At 39.5% G+C, this 27,195-nt stretch overlaps 1 protein-coding gene across 1 annotated transcript; it reads left to right on the forward strand.

Annotated features, from left to right (window-relative positions):
* Positions 1-5,050: 5,050 nt before the first annotated feature.
* Positions 5,051-27,160, forward strand: LOC140244431 (integrator complex subunit 4-like). The gene is made up of 19 exons (XM_072324070.1): positions 5,051-5,104; positions 6,460-6,616; positions 7,423-7,578; positions 8,244-8,350; positions 11,824-12,021; positions 12,599-12,814; positions 13,461-13,580; positions 14,653-14,827; positions 16,068-16,273; positions 17,304-17,446; positions 18,468-18,583; positions 19,314-19,447; positions 20,446-20,609; positions 21,343-21,436; positions 22,210-22,293; positions 22,953-23,155; positions 24,373-24,670; positions 26,218-26,338; positions 26,893-27,160. Exons 1-19 carry the CDS (start codon positions 5,051-5,053, stop codon positions 27,039-27,041), a joined length of 2,895 nt encoding a protein of 964 aa, XP_072180171.1. The 3' UTR covers positions 27,042-27,160.
* Positions 27,161-27,195: the final 35 nt, after the last annotated feature.

The raw sequence follows: 27,195 nt of genomic DNA on the forward strand, positions 1-27,195 counted from the left end.
AGTCGCGCCCGTTACTATGGTAGACCAGAAAATCGCCAATAAATGAGTTGCAATATTTTATGTACGGTGACTTTGTAGTTTGACGACGTAACTTGGCGCAAAGTTGGAAATATCAGGAAAAGTCACATCTCAATCATTGTAGCAAAGACCACACTCTTGCGGGATGCCGTGGCGAAAACTATCGTAGACATTTCGGCGGACGCATAACAAAAGCAGGAATTAGCACCTCGAAGCAGCGCCGGCGGAAAGTCGGACTGGTCGTCGGGAACACGTGTGGTATGATCTTTAAGACTTCTGCGACATTTACATAATTATGTCTGCGTTCTCCCTCAAATCTCTTTTATCCTCTCCTCTCTACTGTCAAATGTGGCGCGTCAAAAGGACTTCTCTATTTCGATAGCAATCGCGGCGTACTCTCTCCGGATGGCAGAGCGAAGTTTTCGTGACAACGTTCTTGCGTTCTTGGCCTTCTTACCGGGAGAGTGTCAGTCGGTTGACGGCGCAAGGTCGAAACGGTGCCTGGTTCGACCACCGCCTGTGCTCATTCCGGTGGAATGACGAGAACTTGTCCCTTTATATACGCAGGGAGATGCAGAAGAAGAGAGAGTGTGTGCGTAAGAGTGAGTGTGTGTAAGAGGAAGAGGGGAAAGGGAAGGAGAGAAGAAAAACAATAACAACAACAACAGAAAGCAAGAAAAGTGTTTCTGACTGTAGTCTTGTATAGAATAGGGAGTATTCCGGGGACTACCTTTCCCAAGTTACGGTATAAGGGAGTGGGGAATAGAAAAGACAAATCGTGGCAGCTGATTGTCGGATTTGAGTGGGGAGAGATAAAGACGTTCACATTCTTCGAGAGTTTTCCTGGGCAGCCGAAGAATTTTGGCTGTTGTCGAGAGAGTTTAGGACGAAGAAACGGGAGCGAGGACCACAATCCGACGTGTAGCTGAGATGAAATGATGCGAGCAATTTCTCCTGACAGTTTGCTATGACTGAAGAAGGAGGGGGATTCAAGCTTCCGGATCCCTGGCTCGCACGCACAGTTGCGCACGTACACACAAACACACAAGTGCGCAGACAACGATGTCATCTCACGTATACGCAAGTTCATTTGGCACGATCGTAGGTATTTATCTTTGACATAGTTCTACCACAACGCCATCCTAACCATCATCATCATCATCATCATCACCACCATCACTATCACCATCATCATCACCATCAATCATCATCATCACCATCATCACCATCATCATCACCATCATCATCATCATCATCATCATCATCATCATCATCATCATCAATCATCACAATCACAATAACCATCGTCATCATCATCGCCATCACTATCATGATCCTCACCACATAATCATCATCAATATCGTCGCCATCATCATAATCATCATCATTTTCATCTTCATCATCATTATCATCATAATCAAAGATACCATAGATACCTTACATAGTTTGGCTTACTACACGACTGCACATTTTGATTTGATTTGTTTTGATTTGATTTTCTGCAACGTACACATAATCATGCTTTGATAAGTGTTAACCTACAAAACTGCATATGACATCATAAATCAAGGGAACACTATCATAATAATAATGTTTATTTTGAAAATACAAGTGATTTTACCCTTGCCCTGATATGCTCACGCAAGCAAAACATGCATGGAATGTTTAACCAAACCTCTAGTGCCTTTGTGAACTTTTTAAGTGTTTTTTTTTATCCTACATTTGGGACACAACTGTTGCTGGTGTTCTTCGTCGTAAACACAACATGTCTGTCACGTTTTGTTCCCAAATCTGCTATCAACACCACTCACACTCGAACTCCCCTCTCTCCATCCCTCTCTACCTCTTTCCCTTTCTGATATTGCATCATTATTATAAAAAAAAAAATAACTCATCGCAAATCCCCATGAGAGCATGACCTGTCTGGCAGAATCGAAGTTTGGTTTGTGACATAATTCGACAAAGTTTTAAAAAGTTCTTTCACGAGACCATAACATTTATGTAACCATTTTTTTTTTTCGACCTTAAACAAGGGCCTTTTATATGAATGAGCAGGCGACAATACAATATATCAAAACATAAATGTAAATAATGTTGCACATAATCATCTTTGTAATGTTCCCTTCTCCATTCCTCAACCACAGTCCAATGATAAGAGCCTATCGTCTTTATCATAAACTTTGACCACTGATAATGCTATGTTTTTAGAGTTTTCTATTTTATCTTCAATGAAATTGACATCAAATTACACCATCAATTTTCACAATCGATTATTGCTTGGTCAATTTTAAGTCATCATCTAGATTTCTTTCCCTTTGTTCAGAGCAGTTTACGCCAGTAAAAAATATGCATAATATGTACACATAAGATGTATTCATCTTGGGTGTCTGCCAAATAAACTTTTCTCTTGATTCCATGCGGATGAAATGTCAAGGATCCCATTGGCAATGGTGACCCTTAAAGTAGTCATCTTTGTAAAATTACTGTATCTATCGGGTCTCTATATAAATCATAATTATCTGGAAGCATTCCAACATAATCGCGTTGCAACGCGTGTCTTGTAAGCATATAAGAACCCCTTTCACACTGGTAAAATAAGTTGGAGCTCATCGTAGCCATGCTGTGCGTCCTACCGGACGTTTCCTGACTGCGCGCAAGCGCAACACAACTTCACCTCGAGATCTGATCACTGTTAGATAAGAATAGCAACCCATAGATATTCTTATTATCAATAGTTTCCAAATGAAAAAAAAAAAACATTCGAAGAATTTTATACAAACCTTCCTATTGGGGCAATGATTTAAGAGATACGCGATGAAAATTGAATAGCGTTCATGCAAAGATCCACGCTTATCTTCCGCATGTGACAGACGTCGAAGTCACATTCGCGCCTTTTTTTTTCTCTCGGGGACAGACGAGTAACTGAGTTGGGTGACGAAGGAAGTGGAAGGCGTGTGGGAAAGGATATTAAATCAAGTTGACCGACAGCTGATGGTAGAACGGTCGTCTGCTTGACGATTGGAATCGACGTTGGCAGAAAAAAAAAAAACCCAAAACAAAACCTTAAAGATATCGACCCTTCTGGTGCAAGACAACAAAATAAATGTGTATACGTGTGTGTGTGCCAGCTGGAATGAAGAAGGAAATGGGTGGGTGTCCCGGAATTTGGACATGTTCTTACAGTAGAATGACATTCATTGCATTGAACTCGAGATGAAGTCTGGTAATAACTTCCCCAAAATGAATCATAATTATGTTCACTCTCTGCCAATATGTTGCTGGAAGTAGGTAAAGAAATTACATATGGGAATTAAGCATATGTGATTCGAACAAAAATTGAAACTTTGTGTTATCTGTGCAAAGAATCTCAGTCCCAGATGCCATATGCAGCAAAACCCCACTTTTTATCACATTTTCACCTGTAGAGGGCGGTTGCCTTAAAAAGAAGAATTTTGTCTGTCGAACGAGGGGAAGAAACTGCTTGGAAAAAACTATAAACACTTGCCGTCATACTCTAAGATTTAACCAAAAAAAAAAACCCAACAAACATTCAAACTAAAAACTGCTTCCTTCTTAAAAATACACTTTCATTTCAGTCGACTTAATGATTAAAATATCATTGTTGCAACTTGCGAGATTAAGAAAAAAAAATGGAAAAGGGTTTCATAAATTTGCCTGTAATATTTTGTTTTTTAATGAAAAATATGCATCATAATAGTCAAATCATTTATATGATTTTGATACTGATTTGATTATCGTGATCAAATAATGTTGTGTATAACCAAACAAAGAGAACAAATAACTTTGCAAAATCTATAATTTATAAACTAACAGACAAAGACCCTCCCTACACACAATAATGTACAATCGTATTAATTTTTATTTGTCAAAACTAACAGGAAGTCACTGCACGTACATTAAGGCGAGGGGATGCAGTTTTCCTTTCATGGCAATGTAATGCTTTGCCAAAGTTAGAGGCAGCAATACCCCCTTAAGATGACATTGTACGAAAAGAGACAATCCGAATTCGAGCGGATGAATCTAACTTGCTGTTTACTTCATTGTCTGGCCAAACTTCCCGCAGACAGCTGTAGGCCCTAATACATGGGGAGTCAGTAATGCGCAAGACGGAATTAAAAAAAAAAAGTGCGACAGAAACAGGGAGAGATTTTATCTTCTTTTTTTTTTTTTTTGGGGGGGGGGTACTCCAAGAAAGAGCGTTGCGTCGATCTGTCATCAAAACTATGACATGTTGTTTGGGGATAAAGCCGAATTATGTAGGTAATCTTGGCAACTGCTTCATGAGAGGAAAAGGTATGACATTCCCTAAATTCTATTAATCTTGAATATTTAACATTTATTGATACACACTCTGGTACCGTAGGCGCAAATAAAAGGATCCATAATATTATACATGTATAAAGCTTACATATCATAACACAACGTGATATCAAAGATTACTAAATCTTTGAACCATGCTGATGCATGGAGTAAATTCACCAATCTGAGAAGAGCGTCTAATACATGCAGCATAAAAATGAGTATGATCACTTTGAGTTACCCTGTGCCCGCCACTGTACGTGGTCCTGTCACAGATTTTTCAATTTAATTTCCTATTTCCCTCAAACAAAAGGCGATAGACCCCACTGAAGATGAGAAAACTCTCTTGGGTTATTGAATTATTAGTTCATGATCATACCCCCTTATTGCATTGATCATGGTTACCTATCAAACCCCTTACTCGCGATGAGAGTGTCGCTAGTGGCCGTTTGACCTCACCACTCCCCCTCCCCCCTCCCCCCTCCCCCCTCCCCCCCCCCCCCTCCCCCCTCCCCCCCCCCCCCCACACACACACACACACCAATAACGACATTACAAGATGGGCCTCATGCCCTAAACGCCTGTTCCAAAGGCTAGATTTATTTTCCGTGAGTTGTGTGGACTGACCGGTGCGGTGGGCTGCGTCGTAAACTAATATTTCATGCTTTGTGTTGCCATCACAAAGTCTGATTTATTCTCTTTTTTAGTCAATATGGCAGCTCATCTCAAGAAACGTGCGTACGAAGAGTTCAGCCAAATTATACAGGTAAATTAGCAGGACTTTACAAGGAGCAACCATAACAAATAATTTACACCACTGCACTCACAAGCACTACAATACTCTATAAGGGTCCCACATATTATGATTGGTGTTAGTTACTTTTAGCATGCAGTAATGTGAGATTAAGATAGTCTTATTCCTTTAATATGTGTAAATCGTTGATGCTACCTGTGCACGTGAGAAGACTCTAGATAAAGTGATACACCTCAGCTAGAGCCAATTTACCTTTGTTTCATGATGAAAATATTGTAAAATTAAATTATCTACTGTTTTCACCTTCAAACATACGTCAAACGTGACCAAGCAAAAATAACCTTGCGTCCTTGACCTTGGCCTTGTCCTTGTCCTTGCCCAGTGCCCAACAATCAAATCAAAACTCTTTCCACTAGAAACCCCCCTCACCAACAGTGCTCTCGAATTCACTTACGGCTCTACGCGCCCTCTCCCAGTCAGCGGGAAATTTCGAGCTTTCGTCACAGCCGTCAACAAGCGCCTTGTGGAAGCTCAGTTCCATGTTGTGCCCGGACACTCATACTCAACATCTCTTCTGAGTTTCAACACAGCATTTGCACTCGGACTCATGAGATTCCATGAGTAGCTCTCACAGCAAACAGTTTCAGCTTGTCACCTGCAGAACAGACAATATGATACAGGGGGTCATCTTTTCTACCGAGGCTCATAAAGCTTATAAGGACTGGAAGTTGGAACAGCCTTCCAGAGGAAGTAGTGGCTGCTCCAACCCTTATTTCCTTATTTTAATATTGATGCATTTTGATCTAGAGGGGGTCTATATGTTTATCAAGGATCAGCAAGTAACAAACCATCTTTGCCATTTATTGGGCACTTTCTTTTTTAAAAAGAAAAAGAAAAAAAAATAATTTGTACAATGTAAATATCAGTTTAGAAGGTCAATGCAAGACAGGTCAGGTTTGGTCTGCATCCCTAGTGCAGTGCCATGATAATCAACCTATTGATTGTGGGCATCTTTGGCAAGACCAGACAAGACAACATGATGGTAATAAATTGGTATGATGGCCATTGCATACCACATCCTGATCCACGTCCACATATGCCATAGCCACGTGATCCAGCCATGAACATTTATTATGAACCACCTGGAATTGTTTAAATTTTAAAATCTACAGTAAATTCATAGTGATATAGATCTAGTATCACACATCCCACTTGTGATTTATAAATCACATACTAGCTCTAGGTGTTCCAGATGGCAACTTGCTTGTGTTTGCTTGGAATAGATAAGGCCTAGATGAGGGTTGGTGTGAATCTGAATTTTATTTACTCAAATGCCATAAATGCATCAAATCTAATTAAATGTACAGGAGGAACCCAAACCACCACCCATCAAAGTGAGACTGGTGACCCGTCCACAAACTAGTCCAGTACTTCTCGATCTGCAGAGGGCCGGCAGCTCCCGGGAGGCTCTCAATCAGCTCTTGGAATTTGAGAATCAGTTACCAGTCTCTGCTGAAGAAGCAGGTAGGAGAAACTATGTTGCTAGCTAGACAGATACAGTTGAATCAACATCAATTTTGAAAGGTGATTAAATCTTTTTATCCCCGTGCATTCAGCTTAACTTGCCAGGCTTTTTCATCTACATCCATTAAAGGGTGTGTACAGTTCTGGTTGAGGTGATGATTTAGCTTTCAACATTTTGTGAGATATTCAGAAACCACTCTATGAGATGTCAAAGAGCATGCAGTTCTAAGGGGTATCAAAAGTTTAGAAAATCGGTTTTGAAATGGCTGAGATATCCAAAAACAAGGTGAAACAAAGAGATCCTAATAAAAGGCGTGGCATGTTGCCTTTTATTATTATCACTTTTTTGGATATCTCAGCTATTTGAAACCCAATTTTCGTCAAATAGATGTTGAATCCTAAAAATTATATGCTCTTTCATATTTCACAAGAGGTTTCTCATTATCTCACTTAGGAATGTTCAAAACATGAACCCCCACCTCAACCAGTACTGTATAGTCCTTTTAATGCATCCAAACTTGACCTAGTAGTGAATTTAGCAAGCCTGTGCACTGAGGTGTTGCAATGTTTCTGAGTTCTACAGGAAGGCCAGGGTGACACAAAAGGGATTAGGTAATCTCTATTCATTGACAGTTCATTCCCAGATATCTGTGCCAATGGTGGAAAATACCACTTGAGCGTGTGTGGTGATCGGTGACAAAAGGCAAAGTAAAGGTTAGAATTAGTGGAAAGCAGATGCTAATGCTAGCATTTTAAAAAAAAAATCTTTTATGACTGATCAAACTGATCTCTTTCCTAACATGCAGAGAGTGTCATTAACACGCTATTTGAACACTACAACAAAGAGGAAGGAACCCATGTCAGGTCAAAGATCGTCGCCCTCCTTGGTCACATCGCCAGGCTACCAGGGGTCAACGCCCTGCGCATAGCCAATGACCTGATGACGCTTCTCTCCTCGGAAGGTTTGCACGCTTTCTCTTGGAAGTTTTTGTAACTTACAGTGTAAGACTGCAGGAAACTTGTTTCCATGGATACATATTCAAGCTTACTGGTGATGGAGATGATGATGCTATTGATGATGGTCATCACAATGGAGATGGAAAATGATCATGTTAAGTTGTGTTAGTTTTTATTGTTAATTAGTTTCATGATTATTATGATATGATAAGAATGACATTGATGGGGGATGCTATGACAATGATTACAACAATGATGATGATGATGAAGTGTTGAGATGCCTGCAATGAAACATGTTCATAGTGAAATTCGTATTCTTGTGCTAGCAATTCCGGATTCGACATGTCATAGATAACACATGTCATCTTACCCATCAACTCATACTGCATTCTTGAGCTTGATCTGAGGTATGACTTTGCCATTTATTGTCTCATATCATATATGAAATGCAGCTCAGTGCATTGTAGAATAATGACAGAAATAGAAACAAATAACCACCTAGGTCCCCCCCCCCATCAAAAAAGAAAAGAAAAGAAAAAAAGAGATATGTATACAAAACAAAAGATTCAGAAAACCTTGTTTCCATAACAAATCATTCAGATTTATTTTCATTCTATTTCAGAAATGAATCATGATGTATATTCTTTCTTTGTTATGTGTTTACTTTTAGCATCCCACAAGGTGAAAGGTCAAATATTCACCACCTTGACTGTGATTGGACGGGCATTACCCTTGACCTCGGAGCTTCATCGTCAACTTGTGCAGCTTGCGCAGAAAGTGAGGGAAAACCTAATTCAAACTGTTCTCAATGCTTGTTTCTCTCTGATCCATTCGACACAAGATCGGCCAGAAAGATGATTTATTAAATTTTTGAAAAAGGATTAGTGAAACAAAATTGAATTGTATGAATCCTTTCTAGAAAAACAGATACTGGTAAATGTATTTGCAAGTACATTTGTTATTACCATGGAGTATATGATGGTCATCTACCTCTCCCATGCAATCTTATTGACACCAACATTTATTAAATTTGATCATATATTATGTTTGTAAAGCTTTGGTTTCATATGACAAATTTTGCATACTAAAGGACAAAGATGTGGCTAGTCCTGAATATTTACAACAGAATTGACCTCTGTACTTTGAATGATATGTAAGAATCTAATGCCCTACAAATGACAATTAACAAGACCATGCAAAAATCAGAATCAGGGTACACATCATTTAAAGGTTATCGCGTAACGCAAGTTCTTTTCAATATGTCAAATATTCTTTTTTTGCAAATGGCATTCAGCAGTGCCACTGGTAGTCAATATATTCCATTTGGTAGATACAGTAGATACTTTGGATACCTCGACGTCGGATAAGCCGAATATCACTTACCTCGGGGGCAAAATGAAAGTCCCGATTGTTCCTATGGAGTTTCCGTGTATTCGCGTAGCTCGAAGAAATAACTCGAAGTTCGGTTACCTCGAAGTGAAATCTACTGTCCCGATCTTAATTAACTTATTGTTTTTCCCAGCATGTAGCTCGAATCGAATTGCAACATCACTCAGCATCTCCGATTAAGCGCGCGTGGACAGCGAAAAAGATATGTCACACAAATCTTTTCACACTCGACTGTAAATATTCCCGACCAGAACAATCGCGCGCCCACAGAAATACCCGGTACACAGCTGACAAGAAAAATCCCCAACACCTACCTACACACGTACATGGTATGCACATAGCACCCTTGCCAATGGAATGCTTACGATAGCACTACGCTCTGCCCATCATCTTCTCTTCTTTAACCACTGTGTTTTAATTCTTGATCATGATAGTCATACCGCGCGCGTAGATTTCTAAACCGTCGTGGCGCACCTGCGTAGGTGTTGGGTGTTGACAGTTTTATCTTTGGCATTAATCACGGTCCACTGTCCAAACATCAATCTCCTGCGTAGTGCCTTTTTTGAACTTTTTTTTTTTTGCCTTTCACGAAGTATGTTTCATTTATTCTTCCCCGAGAACGCAAGCACTGATTTTTTTTTTTTTTTCAGCAATGCGATTATGAAAATATTGTGGAATATGATGTGGAAGTATAGGCCGAGCATAATAAAGAATAGAATAGACAGGGCTCCAAACTAACTTTTATCGGGCCACCAGTATCACTGATCTTTATTTTTTGGTGGTCGAATTTACTCGAAATTAAAATTAGAAAATCCAATCATCTTATTTTGTGTTTTAAGATTTAGCAAATATGGCGTATAGATTATTATAAAAGTTGATGCCTAAAAATTTAGGTCAAAACTTACGTTTGAAATGAAAAAGTGGGAGCATTTGCCGACATCTGTTAGCATCCGGCATTTGTTTTAGCATTGTAAAGAGCCGAAAGTTACCGTTATTCATTTCTTATTGTAAAAGCAATCATCCAACATTTATTAGTCTGTTAGCACCTTACGGAGCCGAATATTGCCGTTAATCATTTTTAAATGTAAAAGCAAACAACCGACATTCATTTTAGCATCTTACGGAGCTGAATGCTATCCTTATCCATTTCCAAACGTGAAAGCAAACATCCGCTATTTGTTTCAGCATCTAACTGAGCGGATTAATACCGTTAATCATTTCCAAATGTAAAAGCAACAATCTGTCATTTATTTTTTGCATCGTACGAAGCAGAATATTACCGTGATTCATTTCAAACATACGACATTTTGTTTTATCATCGTACGGAGCCGAATTTTACTGCTGTCCACTTCCGAAAGTGAAATGAATCATCTGACAATATTATTTTATCATCGTACGGAGCCGAATGTTACTGTTTTTCATTTTTAAACGTCGAAGCTGACATCAGACGTTTATTTTACCATCAAACGTAGCTGAATATTACTGTTATTCATTTCGAAATGTAATAGCAAATATCCAATACTTTTTTTTTAGCATCATATGGGGCAGAATATTACTGCTATTCACTTTCAAACATGCCAAACGTAAAAGCAATCATTCGAGATGTATTTTAGCATCTTCCGGAGCTGAATGTTATTGCCATTTACTTTCGATCGTAAAAGCAAACATCCAGCATTTATTTTATCATCGTAAGGAGTTGAATGTTATTGTTACTCATTTCCGAACGTCAAAGCAAACATCAAACATTAATTTTACCATTGAAAGCAGCTGAATGTTACTGTTATTCATTTCGAAATTTAAAAGCAAACATCAGACAGTTATTTTAGCATCGTATGGAGCAGAATGTTATTGGAACTTCCGAACATAAAAGCGATCATCTGACATTTATTTCAGCATCTTCCGGAGCCGAATTTTATTGCTATTTCCTTTCGAAAGTATAAGGAAACATCCGACACTTATCTAACCGTCGTACGGAGTTGAATATTGTTCTTCATTTCCGAACGTCAAAGCAAAATTAATATTCGACATTTATTTCAGCGTCTTCCGGAGCCGAATGTTGTCCTTAATCATTTCCGAACGCAAAATCAAATATCTGACATTAGTTTTAGCACCATACGGTGCTGAGTCTTATCGTTTTTCATTTCCAAAAGTATGAGCAAACATCCGACATTTATTTTAGTATCTTACGGAGCCGATTGTTACCGCTATTCATTTTCAAAAGTAAAGGCAAACATCCGACTTTTTTGGTGGCGCGATAGGGCCACCAAAATCTTCATTTCTGATATTCTGATTTCTATTCCGATTTTCATTCAATTCATTCATATAAAATATCGATTCAATTCCAATTGATAAGCATGCAAACAATCGGTAGGCACTGTAACAGATACCATGTTGAACATCGATAAACGTCGGATAAGTCGAAGAAAATTCGACGTACGTACGCGTATCTCGAATTTCGCGTATCTCGAATTTCACGTACCTCGAACCATTTTCTTCAGTCCCGACGAATTCAAGGTATCCGAAGTTGACTGTACATATTTTCATATCTCATGTGTAGAAATTGGAAAAGATTATGATCCCGTGCCTGTGTGCTTGGTAGAGGAATGTAGTGCATATCATTATGTGTTTGCTAACAAACAAGACGTAAATTGTATTTTTTCTGGGATGTGCAATTGTTGCAAAATATTTCATTTCAATTTTGACAAATCAAAAGTAACATATATTCACCACATAGATTGAACCATTTAGCAACTTTAACATTTCAATACAATACAGGTAACTTGTATGTGTCTTCATGAAATATTCTGTCGTGTATACCATGTACATTTACACAATGTCACAACTTCTTTTGCTCCATGTAGCACTTGTCAGATCAGAATCATGCTGTTCGCTGCGCAAGCCTCAGTCTGATTGGTCAGCTAGGGATGTTTGACAGCAAGTCAGCCAGCTCCTCGGGCAAGAGCAGCAAGGAGCGGCGGAAAGGCCAGCTGCAAAGGATGTTGGGAGAGTTCACGAGCGACCGAGACGCGAGGGTCAGAGAGGCTGCCCTTCAGGCAATGGTATGTAGCAGAGGACTGCCATGGGAAATGTTTGTAGGAATGCTTCTTATTCTTTCCAAGGATTTAATCTCCATTAATTATCAAAAGCAAAGACTAATATTGCTACATTGATTTAAATCTCTATATAGTCAAATGCATCAGATGTAGCTATCAATACTGTTACTGATTGCTCTTTTTGGTGTCTTGTGATGTAGTATGGTAGTATGTCATTCTCAGGTGTTTGCAGAATTTATGACTTGATTGTTGGTAAATTCTGAACAAATGAAAACAGTGACATCAAAATGATAAAATGATGAAATGATCAAAGCCCTTTCAGTTGCACACCCAAATTAAAACAGTGTGTCTGCGAGATTGAAACTTTTATACAGTAGTGCAAAGGTTGGTGAATTTTATGTCACCAATCGCTTTAGATATGAAAATTGCTAGATTCTCTGTGCAAAAAGTACAAGATCTGATGGCAATCTAAAAATATGTCTCTAACCAACAATTGTCAAATCTGTGATGCTAGGAAGAAGTAATATGACTATGAGAATGCAAACTCTGTAATGGGCATGAAAACTTTTTTTTTTATTGACAGTTGTCATTGCATCAGCGTGGCCAGAAGCTAGAGCTTGACCTCTATCAGCAGGCAGTCAGATCTCTGGCTGATGACCACGAGGGGGTTCGCCTCGTGGCCCTGAAGCTGGTCTGGGTCCTGGGACAGGTCTACCCAGACGAGTCGGTGTCAGCGCCAGGATCCAACGAAGAGACGCTGCGACTTGTCGACGATGGCTTTGCCAAGATTTGCGAGATGGTGAGCGGATGATGCTGTAAAACCAGAAACTTTTGTGGCATGACACTTTTGTGAATTGGGGCTGACGACCTTTTTCCCAGCATGAAACTTTCCCAATGCAATTGTGTGAATTAAACCTTTTACATGTACTTTACTTGTGCAAATCTTGGCTTCTCACAAAATTTTTGAAAGGTTCATGCACACATTTTTTTTTTTTTTTTTTTTTTTTTTTGTGTGAATTTGGGCCGATGGCCTTTCCCGGCATGAAACTTTCCCAATGCCATTGTGTAGATATAAAACTTTCTCATGCACTTTACTTTCCCAAATCTTGGCTGCTCACAAATTTTGCGAAAGTTTTCATACACACAAAAATTTATGGTTTTACAGTAATCACATTCAATCAGACTTTGTCTGTGGCACACACTCAAGGAAAACAGAAAATGTGACCATCTTAAAGAGAAAGAATGTACAAGGCATGAAGCATTTTGAGAAATTCTGTTGTCTGTAAGATCTTGTATATCTTAATGCAATATATTTAGAGCTGTTTTCGCTTTTGGAATTCTGTGTGCCAACTGATCTTACACAGAGTTAGCACACACACACACACACACACACACACACATGAGATACTAAAGTCCCACCTATTCATTTTGCTGTTACTCTCTAGGTCACAGACCTGTCCTTGAAGGTGAGAGCTGAGGCTGCAGGGCTGCTCGGGTCACTTCACTCAGTCAGCACCAAGTTCCTGGAGCAGACCCTGGACAAGAAGCTGATGTCGGGCTTGAGGGTAACGCCAACCTTTAGCATCTCATGTGTCAAAAGTTATGATGAGACATTGCTTTGTTTACTTTGGTTCAATTATTTGTTAAGGATCATCAATTGCAACCACAGTGGAATGAAAATGATGAGGGCTGGTATTTGTCTTTTGGACATTTGTATTAGTCCTGGGGTCCATTTCATGATGTCATCACATAAAAGTCTTTATATAAATCTCAGAATTGCTAAAGTCATTCATATGAAGCTTATGAGACATTCACATCAATTTAATGAAATCTGTCTTATAAGTGTGTCTTATGAACAAAAAGTCTTTATGAAATGGACCCCAGCATACCTTGCTGTAAGTGATTGTTAATACAAGCCTGATAAGACCCGGTTGTTCAATTATTCAACTTTAGATGAATAACAGCTCTAAAAGGTCTTATGCAGAGTTTGTTTGTTTGTTTTTGTTGTTGTTGTTTTTTTTTTAAATCGACTTGAAATTCAGTTTTGAATACTACCCAGTGATAGTGCATCGAATCTATCCAGTAGACATTTTCAGCATAGGCTAGCGTAATTTCATTGATTCCTTTCATGCAGACAGCAAAAATACAAACAAAAGCTCTACCCCATCCTCGCCACTCACATCTCGCTTAAGCTCTGGCAATCCAAATGTGAAACAGGACAGTAGTGGTTATCTGCTGTCTTGTACATTTCTCTGAATAGTATTCCTTGGTATGTCACATTGAGCAATCTTTGAGAGCATAGAGATGCAATCAATGGCAGTAATAATTATGTGCTGTAAAAGCATTGTATTATGATCACTCCCGGGTCAGAAACTAAAACAATGCCAAAAGAATAGTCAAGCAAGCTATGGCTAAATGCATAGACATTGAAAGTATGAAGAAGAATGAGAAAAATTTCTTTTAGTTTGATTTTCCGTCTTGCATAGACAAAAAAAAGTCTGCAAAATGATCCTTATCGTTTTCATGTGAAGTGAACATTTTGTCTTTACTCTGAGAATTGTCATTTTAAACTATCTTTGTAGAAACAAAATGTTTCCCAGAAGGCTGTAAATACTGTGTTTCCTCCTTCTTATGTAGAAAAAGAAATCTTCCCATGAGAGGCAGAAGGAGCAGTACGTCTCCGGCGAGTGGTCGACGGGGAAAAAGTGGGCCGACGATGCCCCCCAGGAGGACGTTAATCCAGAGACCGTCAGTCTGATCAACTCCGGAGCGTGCGGGGCGTTTGTTCACGGCCTGGAGGACGAGTATCTAGGTGAGATGAGAACACCCCCTATAGTAGGAATTCTCCTTGACCTTTGACCTTGCTGTATTTTGTTCTAAAGCCTTTCAAGTGCCACAGTTATGTAAGTGCAAAGTGCAAAGGTCATGTACACTTGCATAGACAGGAGTGTCATGTTTATGAATACTTGTGTGGTATATATGTATTTTTTTAGAATCATACACTGTAGCTAACATAGTGTGCACAATATGCAAAAAAAAAATGCACAGGTGAGAGTGGGTGTAATAATGATGATGCAATGCATTTGAGGGTATTTACATGTGCATAGCATTATGAATACCTGAGAGTGTGCTGCATCTTCACTAAACCTGTGCATTATTTGTTTTATAAAATGAGTCCATGAACTATCACATCAGCTGGTAAGATTTTGTATGCAGACAATGGTGTGAGTCAAAGTGAATGTTTGGGTTCGTGCCATGTGCATATCTAGCTTGCTGCATAGAGCAATCGCTAATCTGCCAAAGAATAACACACAGTGCGGTATTTTTTATTTCATTTATTTATTTATTTATTTTTTTTGCTGCACACTTTGAGCACTCCATTGCATTTAGGGAAAAAAAAGAAAAGAAGAGAGCATATGCGACTCATTTCAGTGCTTCTGATAGGCTACATTTTAAAAGTCATTTTATGATATGATATATGAATGATTATGAGCATGCTTTGTGCAAGAGAGGCAGTGGGAGGAACTTCATGCCATTGGTTGAGCTTTTGCTAAAAGTCTAAACGGGGTGGGGGGGGGTGAGCATCTTATCACTGTCTTTATAGAGCATGCGGCATTAAAGATTCTGTTTTCTGTCACAATATATTGAAACTAATTTCTAATTTCCTTGCTGTGCTCTGTTATGAGTGCCATATATGTTTCTTCTATGGGGTGACAAAAGTTTGTATCTCAAATTTTGGTGAAAATCCAGTTTTTTTTTTGTTCTCTCTTTTGATTAATTGTCAGACAATCAGTTCAGTGATGTCTTGTCCAAATCTCAGCTGTCTTGCCCCAAAACTGAAGTCCCCATGGCATGTAAAAGGGGGAAGGTGATCCCATTTATTATAGTGCTTTGACTGCCATGTTTTTTCACTCTCCTGAACATATGACAGCTTTGAGATATGAGGTTTTGTCGCCCCAACAGCGATATGCTTGTATAAGCAATGCTTTGGCAAGGAGCAAAAATTCTTGTGCAAGATCTGTAAGTCTTCCAATATATTTTGGATCCACTAGAGGTGAGATCGGCAGCCCTCGATTCCCTGTGCGAACTCGCGGCCCAGTCCCCATCCTTCGCCATCCTCTCCCTCGACTTCCTCGTCGACATGTTCAATGACGAGATCGAGACCGTGCGGCTCAACGCCATCCACAGCTTGCGGAAGATCAACCACCACATCAAGCTCAGGGAGGACCAGCTTGAAATCATTCTTAACGTGCTCGATGTAAGTCATGGATGTTGCCTCGGGCTCTGGGATCTTGTTGCTTGGTTTAGCCCCTGGACAATTATCCCAGACCCTTGCCCCAATCCTAACTCTATCCTAATTTTGAACCCAAATCCTGACCCTAACCTATATTCAAGCCCTAATCCTAATCATAACTAATCCTTAACCTAATCGGTTATCCTATCACTAACCAGTTTTAGCCTGGTGGGGGGGGGGGGGGGGGGGGGAGTGGGGGTTAATTTCCTGATATGTGTTTCCCATCTGAAGATTTCACAAATTAAAGAACCCAGTGGTGTGAGGATTCATGGGTGGCCTGATTCATTCGCTCTCCACCGGCGTACATTTGAAAACCACAAATGGCACTTGTCAGTGAATATGTGCATATGTGCATCAAAGCGTATGCTCATTGGTAACGGTCAACTCCAGTCAAGATTCTTCCGCTTTGTGTGTACTTACAAAGAGATCAGTGATAAAATTGTACACAATTTGTTGCAGGGATTCTTGAATATATCCGAGCTGGGTCAGAGTCATTCCATGGTATCCCCATGCCAACAGGTCTTTAGGAAATCCGGATACAAGATTTATGAGTTCACAGTAATAATATGAAACTTGTTCCTCCTCTTCCATCTCCTTCACTTCTCTTTCTTCTCCCCCCCCCCCCCCCCCCCCCTTCATGAGACTGGAACACTACATGTGCCTGTTGCTTCTTTCTCCTTTTTTTTTCTTTCTTAGTGTTTTCTCATATGACATAAGATGATGTACTTAAGCTACATTGATAGACATTGATAGTAATGACCCGCATTCATTTCAAGACAGACTGCACACTGTAGACACTGAACATGTTTTTCAGTTTGTATAACCATGTCTAGGCTAAGGCCATGACCGCTGTAGTGTTACGGTTAGTGTTTTGAACAAAAATGAATTCAATAAAACTAGGGAAAATATCCACCTCAAGGCTAGTCCAATCATAACACGATTGTTCGTTCATGTGACACCCCTGACTGTTCTCTCCATTGCTCCACTGTGGCAGGATTCGTCCAAAGAGATTCGGGAGGCGCTCCATGAGCTGCTGTCCTCCGTCTCCATGGAGACCAAGTCCTGTCTCCACAAGGCCATGATGTTCCTCATCAGGAACCTGAACAAGTATCCGACCGACAGACTCTCCATCTGGAAGTAAGACCATCTACTGCTTCACCTACTTTATATCTCAGAATGATTTTGAGCTGTTTCTGTTTTTTGTTTGTTTGTTTGTTTCTCAATTTTGGTTTGCCGTAATTCATTGGGGCTCACATTTGTTCAGTATGAGAAAGTGGAGGGCCTCTGTGTTGATATTATCATTTTATCTTGGCATGTCATGAGCAAAACATTGAAGTTTTTAGTGACGAGCAGTGCACATATTGATAGCATGTCTGTACAGTTTCTTTATCAGTCTGAGCGGCCAGACAGCAGAAACAGTTAACCTAACATTTGTGATGACTTAGTAGCTTCATTTGGTTTGTTTCAAAATAAAACAAATGTGATAGCATTTCCCTAGATATTGAATGAAGGAGGTGCTTCACATTTCTTATCTCATCAATTTTGTAAGAACATTTACCACTTGATATATATATATAGAACAGACTCAGAGAAGAATTATTTTTCAGGAAAATTATAGAAGCTAGTAAAATTTGGAATAAAAAGGGAAGGAAGGAGTTGGCAACCACTTCAGCAGCCACTGCACTGTTACAAATCACTGTGGAGCCAATGATATGTTCCATAAAATGTTTTTCCTGCAAGTCAAATGGCTGTAAATCTCTATATAGAACTTATGATTTTTTTTTTTGAATGCAATTTCACTACTCTAATCTTATATTTACTTTCATATGATATATTTCTTCTGGAATAGATTGTTCCTGAGTGAAAACTTATCCAAAGAGTTGATTGTATTTGACACCCCCACAGATGTCACTAACATTCAATTGTACTTTGCTCATGCAAATCTATAAATGTTTCTTATTTCTCGTGTTCCATGAATGTGTTTAAATATATGAAATTATGTTTAGACCATCCTAAAGACAATCTGTTCCCATGTTTTTTTAGTCAAATGTTGCGATGTTTTTATTCACTTTCGTTTTGCTCTTGTTTCTTGCTTTTATTTTGTTCTTACTTTGTATGACTGTCAGCCTTTGAACTTTTCTCCAATTTTCTGTCTCAGTTGCCTGAAGAATTTGGGAAAGGCTAATCCAGATCTCACACTGGCCCTGGTCCCAGAACTCTTGGGGACGCATCCTTACTTTGACACCCCGGAACCAGACATGGACGACCCAGCTTGTATCCTTGATCAATCTGTTTATTGAGCTTATGGTTCATTGGTGGCATACCTGCCTTCATATAGTACATTCCTTAACCTTTACAATGTATTGTATCCTCTCTAAATCACCATAAATGGCAATTTTGCAGTGCTCTTTGCAAGCTAGAAGAACATTGTATACCATATCACCTACAATCATGACTTACAGCCCATGTCAATGCCTGCTTCAGGACAGTAGTGATGAACTTTACTGTTGTAAGTTGTAGCCCAAATATTTTTCACCATTCTCATCTGCCTACCTTTGTAGTTTGTCTCTTTCATCTGTGGATAATGTCATATTTGTTTTGTGCTGTCAGTGGTCTGTTTTGTCATTGGGCAAATTAAAGATAGAAAACAATAACTAGAACTATCTTCTTTGGCTGGGAGTAATCTTATCCTGTGATGATAATGTTGTATCATACATTCTTGTACAGTACAAAGCATTTTAAGTTACAGGACGAGAATATCAAAAAAGATCTGTCCTCCATTTTATGCTGGCAGTGAAATGGAGCGTGTGACTGCTCTGCTACTACTTCTTCATGAAGAACTCCCTTCCCAAACTATAGTTAACCCCTTGCAAATCAAGCTCGAGATGAGCCCTTCTTAAAGAGACATCGCAAAGGGAGTCTCACATCCGAAGGGTTAACCTGTATGAAGTGACGGAAGCATCACTGGTATTATATGTTTCCTTAGCTTGCGTTTGATCACCAGACATTGCCGTGATGATCATGATCCTGAATTCTGCAGTGAACTCGCCGACCATGTCAGCTCTCTTTCCGGAGTACACCTTCAGACACTACGGGTACCTCAGGGACTCCCTCCCTCATCTCGTCCCAGAGGTCGAGGTGAGGATTTTATTAATTAATTTTTTTTTTGGGGGGGGGGAGGGGGGCTTAGATTAGGGAATTAATGATGAAGTTGGGAGATGTTCAAAAATTGAAGAAGTTGATTAACAAGCTTCTTTTGTAACTTGCATTGATGGTGATGGTGACGATGATGATGGTAGTGATGATGATAGTGATGACGATGATGATCATGGCGATGATGATGATGATGATGATGATGATGATGGTGGGGGTGATGGTGATGATGGTGGTGATAATGATGATGGTGGTGTTGATAATGATGACATTGCTATTGGTTATGGTATCTTTGACTATCATTATGATGATGACAATGATTATGAAAAAGATGATGATGATGATGATGATGCAAGCAGTGAGAAAAATGGCGATGATCAACAGGTATAATCATAAAAACGATAAATTTGACATAAAATAGCTAAAACCATGCTTTATTTGGGCCTTGGGCTTTGCCTATCGTCAGTTCTCTTCATAGTGTGAACTCTTGACAATTAATGATGATAGTGGTTTTGTGTCAAATTGATTGATCATTTACATCTCCATCACAATGTTGGTATGATGATAGAATTCAGTTGAACAGGTCTTTATATCATGTAGTACTTTTTGGCCCAAATTCATGAAGGTGGTGTAAACGTCTTTAAACTTAAACCATGGTACAAATTTAGACCATGGTCTAAAATAAGCGTGAAATAGGCGTACCTTTGACATGTGCGTATCAATGCGTGTTTGTTATTGGACGTCTGTTGGTGTACGCAATCTGTCAGTCGTATTCACGCAGAAGAAATTTGCAGAAACCGTGGTTTGAATTTGTACCACCTTCGTGAGTTCGGGCCTTTGAGTCAACCATGCAAAGAGATATATGAAAACACTGGAGTAGGTATAGATATTACACTATTTCTTCTGATGTAATGATTTGTAAAACTCTTGGCTTTGCAACAAGCATCATAAAAGACTATCCTACATAATCACTCAATATTTAGCATCTGATGGCAGCTGGGAGGAGGGGTGTCCACGGCAACAGAAGCCCACCCGCAGAGGAGGAGACAAATCCCCAAGACTTCCTCAGTCAGACTCTGGAGAAGCTGAAAGGTCTCGACAGCCTTCCCAACGCCACAGCCATCAACGTCATGCAGCTCACCATAAGGTAGGGGGCGACCTTTGACCCCTGTGCCATTGTTACTCAATCCTTCCTGAATATGACTGCGATAATGCACTCGAACCTGCTGCGTTTTAGGAGTCAGAAGTGACTATCCTGATGTTATGATCGCCCTGTTTCGCAAGAGAGAAAGGAAAATTAATTTATCAATAACAGTCTCTTCAGTTGTCATGGAAACAGGGTACACTAGATGCTTCCTTCATAATATCTGCAAAGTTGTATCTAATGCATTTGGGCCCTGGCAGCAATAATGCGTCTCAGGTTTGATGATTTCTTTTTTGTGTGTGTGTGTGATGAGGGAATATCGTTGGTTGAGAATGATGAGTGCATTAAGTTGCCTCTAGAGCCATAGTGTTTGAGGCAACTTAATGCCCTTCTCATTCTCACCCAACGATATGTACATATGAATCCACGCAGATTGTTTGAATTAGGGAAGAATACATGGAAAGCATCTGGAAAATTTGTCACATCTAGTGTGCGAGGTATGTTTTGAATTTACTCCATTCCAACCTTGAAGAAGTTTGATCACAGACTGAAGAATGTTCACTTTTTGTCATTGTACGCATGAAGTTTATTGAACTTGAGGGGATGTTGAAGGCAGAAGGAAATCCCAAAGTTTCTACAGCTTAGTCATGTTATGAAGGGTTGAAGTGGGGATCTAACATTTGCAGGGCTGTGATTCTGAAGTATATCGACGGGATGTTTTGTTCTCCATTCACAGAGATCTGCAAAGGATAAGTGAGCTTGAACCAAGGCTAACAGCCACAGCAGAATTCTACTCTATGTACATTGAGTGCCAGCTTACACTTGCCAAGGTAAGAAATACACAATATCTATCTATGTTTCTTGTATATTCTTTTCTTTCATTGTATTTGAATATCCAATAGAGTGATGACGTGGAATACCTATGATGGATTGATAGAGAACAGACCCTACTTCTTCATATTTCTCCAAGATTGAACCAGTCGAATCCTTTTCTAAATCCCTGACTTTCGAGCTTTTACCACTCATCAACACTTTTGCTGTCCCTCAAGTAAGACAACAACAACAACAACAACAACAACAACAACAACAACAACAACATGAACAACAACAGCAAAATATGTAACACTATTGTTGGTGCCGAGATCATTATCGGTGTTGGTTTTGACACACAACACCACAATTCCACCTTGCCACAGGCCCTAGGTTGTATTACTAACCTCGACAATCAGCAGGGTGTAGGAAGTACTGTAAGTTTGGCATCCATTGTGCACCCTCCAAATATCATCTCATCCATGTGCCTAATTTCATCCTTTTTTAGCTCTGTGTATGCCATCTACATAGTGATCTCTAGTGTTATTATATGGGGGACTGTGTAGAGGAACTTTTGGTGCAACTGTTGTGGAGATGTGAATATTCATGATACATTTGAATAAAATCCATGTAGAACTTTATATCCAGATAAATAGTGCAAACTGGCAATGAGTTTTGTTAAAATCTTTTATTGTTCTCTATTTATCAAAGAGTGATTTGTCGTGGAATATGATGCTACATGCATCATACCCAAAATGCAAACTTGTGACTCCCACGATTCTTTTCTCTGTAGGCTTTGAGCGGAGACCACTGGAATGTGCCCGCCATGCTCTGCCCACAGCAGAGTGCAGAGACCGCCCTCGCAGCCGCCGAGAGGGTAAGGTTCAAAGATGATGGGAAGTTTGTGATACTCTTGTCTGACTTCATATTGGAGTGAAACACTTCGTTAGTTTTACAATGTGAAGCACATAATTTTTTTTTTTTTTCTAAAGAAAGCTTTACACATTGGAAAATGCATTATACATAGTTTTTTGTTGTTGTTTTCTTATTCAAATCTGATTACCTCACCATGACAATTCATACAGTACAAGAGTAAGTGAGTTGTGGATCTACGAGGTAACCACACGTGTGAGCTGGTCCGCCGACCCACTATCCAAACAAGGAGATGAAAACCATGAGAGAACAGAACATACAAAGACAAAATATAACTTTGTATGTTTAATTTAGAAGCCTGTATTATTTCAACTTATTTTATCTGAATAATATGTTTGTATGCTTATCTACACTTATGCGCTACATCCATGGGTATGCCTTATTGAATTTCTATAGTAATGCTATCCAGGTTCCTGCAATATTTCTTGTATAAATCTGTTAATTTGGACACATTTGAATAAAATAAATAGATATGTTTTGTTGTTTGGACAATATGATTGACACACATGTTCAAATACAATGCCATGAGACACATACAAGTGGTATGGATGCATGTTTGTCTTTTAGCTTTAACCTCTGACCTTTGACATGTCACCCGTGCAGGTCATCGACCTCAGCTACCGGCTGCAGCACTTGTACCTGGGCTGCAGCGAGTCGGAGCTGGCCCAGGTGCAGCAGCTGAGGCTGCGGGCCTGGGCCCTGCAGCTGGTGGTTCAGCTGAGAGGCAGCGGGGGCAGTGGCAGCGGTGGAGCATCGGCCAGTAAACTGACCCAGCGGTTCCTCAACAGGGCCTCTGCCATGCAGGAGTGAGTTTCCATGGCAACCGCCTCACCAGAGTCTAATTGATGCATTTTGTTGATGTTTTATTCCCCAGTAAAATGATGCAGGCTGTCTAATGGGGAAAGCTGCAGTGCAGCTTTTAAAAACCTGTGCAACTCTGCATGTGACATGTAGTAACATAAATTAAAGGCATTATTTACCATTTGTAGATGAAACAAAAACCCAGCTTTCAGTGCTTCAAAATAGTTCTAAACTGTGAGTTAGGGATAGAAACAACCAATTTACAATTGTAATCAGTATAATCAGTTTAAGTTTACTTGTTGAGTATACAAAATGTAAACAAAAGTTATGATAAAATTGCTTCTAAAAAAAAAAAAAAAACGTCTGCAGTTATGGTTTAATTGAAAAGTAAGAGAAAAATAGTGATATCTCCTTATATTTAGGCTTCATTGCAAAATTTTTATATGGTAGGATGTTTTGTGATACAACTGACCTACACATATGCATCAAATGTGATAACTCGAAAAAGTTTTTGAATCACTGTGCCCAATGGTAAATAGTACCTTTAACATAATCTGTAGAATATCATTCAATTCACAGCTTCAAAATGTTAACCAAACAAGACTTTTAATTACCCAAATATTATGAAGAGGCTTATGACACACACACACCAGGCATTCATCCATGTGAAAGAATAGTTTGTATATTGCCTTAAAAGGGAGCCATAAAGAATGGTTGAGTATGTCATTTGCCAGGAATGTAGATGAAATTTCGTGAAAGGTGGGATGGCTTACAAAAGAGCAGACATCCTGAAAAGTTTTGGAAGTGCACAAGTTTGGTCCTTTTGGGCTAGGATATGCGAAAACTCAGCATATATATCAAGATTTGCTTGATCCTTCCCAGAACATGAAATTGACCCGTGGCATAAACATGTGAGAGGTGCAGACATTGCCTGTAAAACATAGACAGACATCCCGATATCGAGTTGCCAATTTTGTGATCACTCCCATAGTCTTTACATTGCATGATGAAGACTTGCATTAGGCACAGAAAATCAGTTACTAATAATCATAATTATCTTTATATGCCGTGGTGGTGGTACTGTTAATTCAAGTTTGTCCTCGCTAAATTTTCAGTGCTACATATCAAATTACACCAGCATGATTTATGAATATACAAACGTGAGCTCTCATCCATGTAGTTAAGTATTAGTGTTTTAATGTGGTCATGGCATTTTCCGCAGGCATTTCATATCAGCCGGCATCTCCCCCGACTCCTTCACGAGGGCGGTGTTCTCCCAGGTGCTAAAGTTATCGGCAGCCCGCCATGCCATCCTCACCAAGTTCCTCCAGCCCCTCCTCCTCCACAACCGTGCCCCGCCGCTCTCCCTCGCCAACACCCTCAGCCTGGTCGCAGCCGACATCCACGAGCCCACGGGGGGCAGCGACAACCCCATGCGCTTCACGGCCGGCCTGACGCTCGGCGTCTTCCTCGACGCCAGCCTGCGCAACGTCAGGGATCTGGAGCGGATCCGCATTGAGGTATGGCATTTCCATAGCAACAGTCTTTCAGAGTCACGTCATACATTACAGTACACGTGCATATGCCATGTATTTAACCAGCCTGTAATTTCTCACCAATTGTGACTTCCCGACAATTTTGTGTGTTGTTGAATTCGCGATCATTGAGAAATGTATGCATGCTCTTCACTCCTATGTCGGGATCAGAGTTAATGCTTTTGTGTTTTGTAAAATTTTCAAATGGCACCTGACTTGTGAAATTCGTAAAGATAAAAGCCCCTTGACATACTGTATATGGTGTATACAGTATATCAATGAATGTAGCAATTATAGACATTCTTTTGTTTCTCTACCTCAGACAAGGAGATTGGCATATATAAGTATGTCAGTTGAGGAGCAGAAGGTCATTAATGCAGTTGATTGTGTGCAGTTATTAACATCCTTCTGCCAGAAGTGAAGAAAAAAAATTCTTGCTGGTCTTCTTCTTCATATCATACACTTTATGTTTTTGCATTAACCGGGACAAAGCACAATGGTTAATATTATTCTTCTGTTTTCAGAGTGTGTGTGCATGTATGTGTCTGTCTGTGTGTTTTTTCAGTGTTTCACTGTGATATATTGCACATTGATCAGTTTGTTTTGGATTACTCAGCTGATTTATGTGAAACGATGGACATGAAATGACTGATTTATTTTCTCTGTGCATACTAGATTTGTAAAAGGTTAATCTGCTTTTATATTAAATTGTATTACTGGTATGATAATTATGGGTCTAGGGCAATTACCCCCTGGGCAATTACCCCGCACCCTTCCCCTGGCCCTAATCCTAATCCTAATCCTGAACCTAATCCTATCCCTAACTCAAACTCCTAACCCTAACCCTAACCCTAATCGTTACTCTAAGCTTACCACTATCCAGTATTTAGCCGGGGGGTAATTGCCCTCTCGGGGTAATTGCCCGGATACGAATAATTATATGAAATAAAACCAAAACTTAGTGGGAAAAAAAAGGTGTGTTTGTGTATTGTGTGTGCTGGGGGAGGGATGTTGGATTAACCATGTTGTTATTTACAATACACTCATTCAAAGACACACACACACACACACACACACACACACACACACACACAAACACAATGTATGCATGCATTTAACAAGTAAATGCAAAATTAAAGGCATAATTTACCATTTGCAGACGAAACAAAAACCCAGCATTAGTGCTTTAAATAGTTGTAAAATGTGAGTTACGGATAGAAACAGCCTCTGTCAAAATTTGAATCCATATAATTGATGTTAAGTGTTGTTAAATACACAAAATGTGAACAATAGTTATAATAAAAATGTTTCCAGACTAAACCGTATACAGTTACGGTTTATTGAGAAAAACCCTGATATCTCCTTATATTTTAGGTTTTATTGCAAATATTTCATATGGTAGGATGTTTTATGATACAACAGACCTACACATATGCATCAAATGTGATATCTTGAACATTTTTGAAATCACTGCTCCCAAAGGTAAACTGGACCTTTAACATGTGGAATTGACTGTCTCTCATTACACACAGGTGAAATTTCCAGACTTCCAGACCCAGGTCTTCATGCCGAGAGCCAGCGACTTCAGGGTCCTGAATGATCTGCGACATCGAATGATGACAGAGATCTATCTATCTCACAGCCTGTGGTCAGGTAAAAATGATAGCTAGGATATCCAAACTTTCTTTCAGACTTTGCTGTTAGAGCACTTCTGTCCATATTAGAGGGAATTGCCTCCAAATAGCATTCTGTTATTAGTCCACGACTCTTCCATAGCTTTCATCTATTTGTTCATTTTTTATTTCAGGTTGTGAATCGTGTTTACTACATACAAATTTTCCGAGCACCAAAAAAAGAAAAAAAAAAAGAAAGAAAAAATTGTTTTGATGTGATATCGTTGTACTGTTAAATTTCTTTTTGTTTACACTCTAACTTTTATCTATTTATTTATTCAGTCTTATTTAAAAAGTGGGTAGTCTTTTCAGAGCCAAAAGGCCTGCTTTAAAAAATGAGCCCTGTTAACATGAATATACAATACAGATCGGAATCTGTTATTGAAAGGTTACAACAAGAGTATGAAAATGTTGACTTCAGAACAGACCTGTTTAACTTTATTCTCCTCAAGATGTGCAGTGGACATTCATAGATGATGAGAACCAATCTCAATTTTACTTGTGTCGTCTTGTTTTTCTTCATTTTCCCCTCAGAGCCATGTCAGGTGGAGATCAGCATCGTTATGACCTATGACCCCAACGTGTTGGGCCCTTCCACTTCATCGTCCTCCAGCAGCGGAGGGACCCTGGCCCTGAGTAAACCCGTCAAAGTTTACCTGATGCCCAAGCCTTCAAAAAGATAGTGAAGCATCGGGCTCATATTTTGGACAGATTGCAAGTGATATGTTCAGGGGGGTGTTTCATGAAACTTTTTGTCTGTGATTTACACCGACAACTGTTAAAAGCTACTGAAATCCTTGCGTCTGATTGGCTGATAGCAAATTTGTCGGTGAAAAC

This window comes from Diadema setosum, chromosome 21, assembly GCF_964275005.1.
Source record: "Diadema setosum chromosome 21, eeDiaSeto1, whole genome shotgun sequence".
Taxonomy (NCBI): Eukaryota; Metazoa; Echinodermata; class Echinoidea; order Diadematoida; family Diadematidae; genus Diadema; species Diadema setosum.

Excerpts from the sequence above, each read along its gene's own strand:
- LOC140244431 (XM_072324070.1), top strand. The coding sequence starts at position 5,051 with ATGGCAGCTCATCTCAAGAAACGTGCGTACGAAGAGTTCAGCCAAATT. Across the intron at positions 5,105-6,459 it reads AGTTCAGCCAAATTATACAG|GAGGAACCCAAACCACCACC; the intron begins GTAAATTAGCAG and ends TTAAATGTACAG. Across the intron at positions 8,351-11,823 it reads TTGTGCAGCTTGCGCAGAAA|CACTTGTCAGATCAGAATCA; the intron begins GTGAGGGAAAAC and ends TGCTCCATGTAG.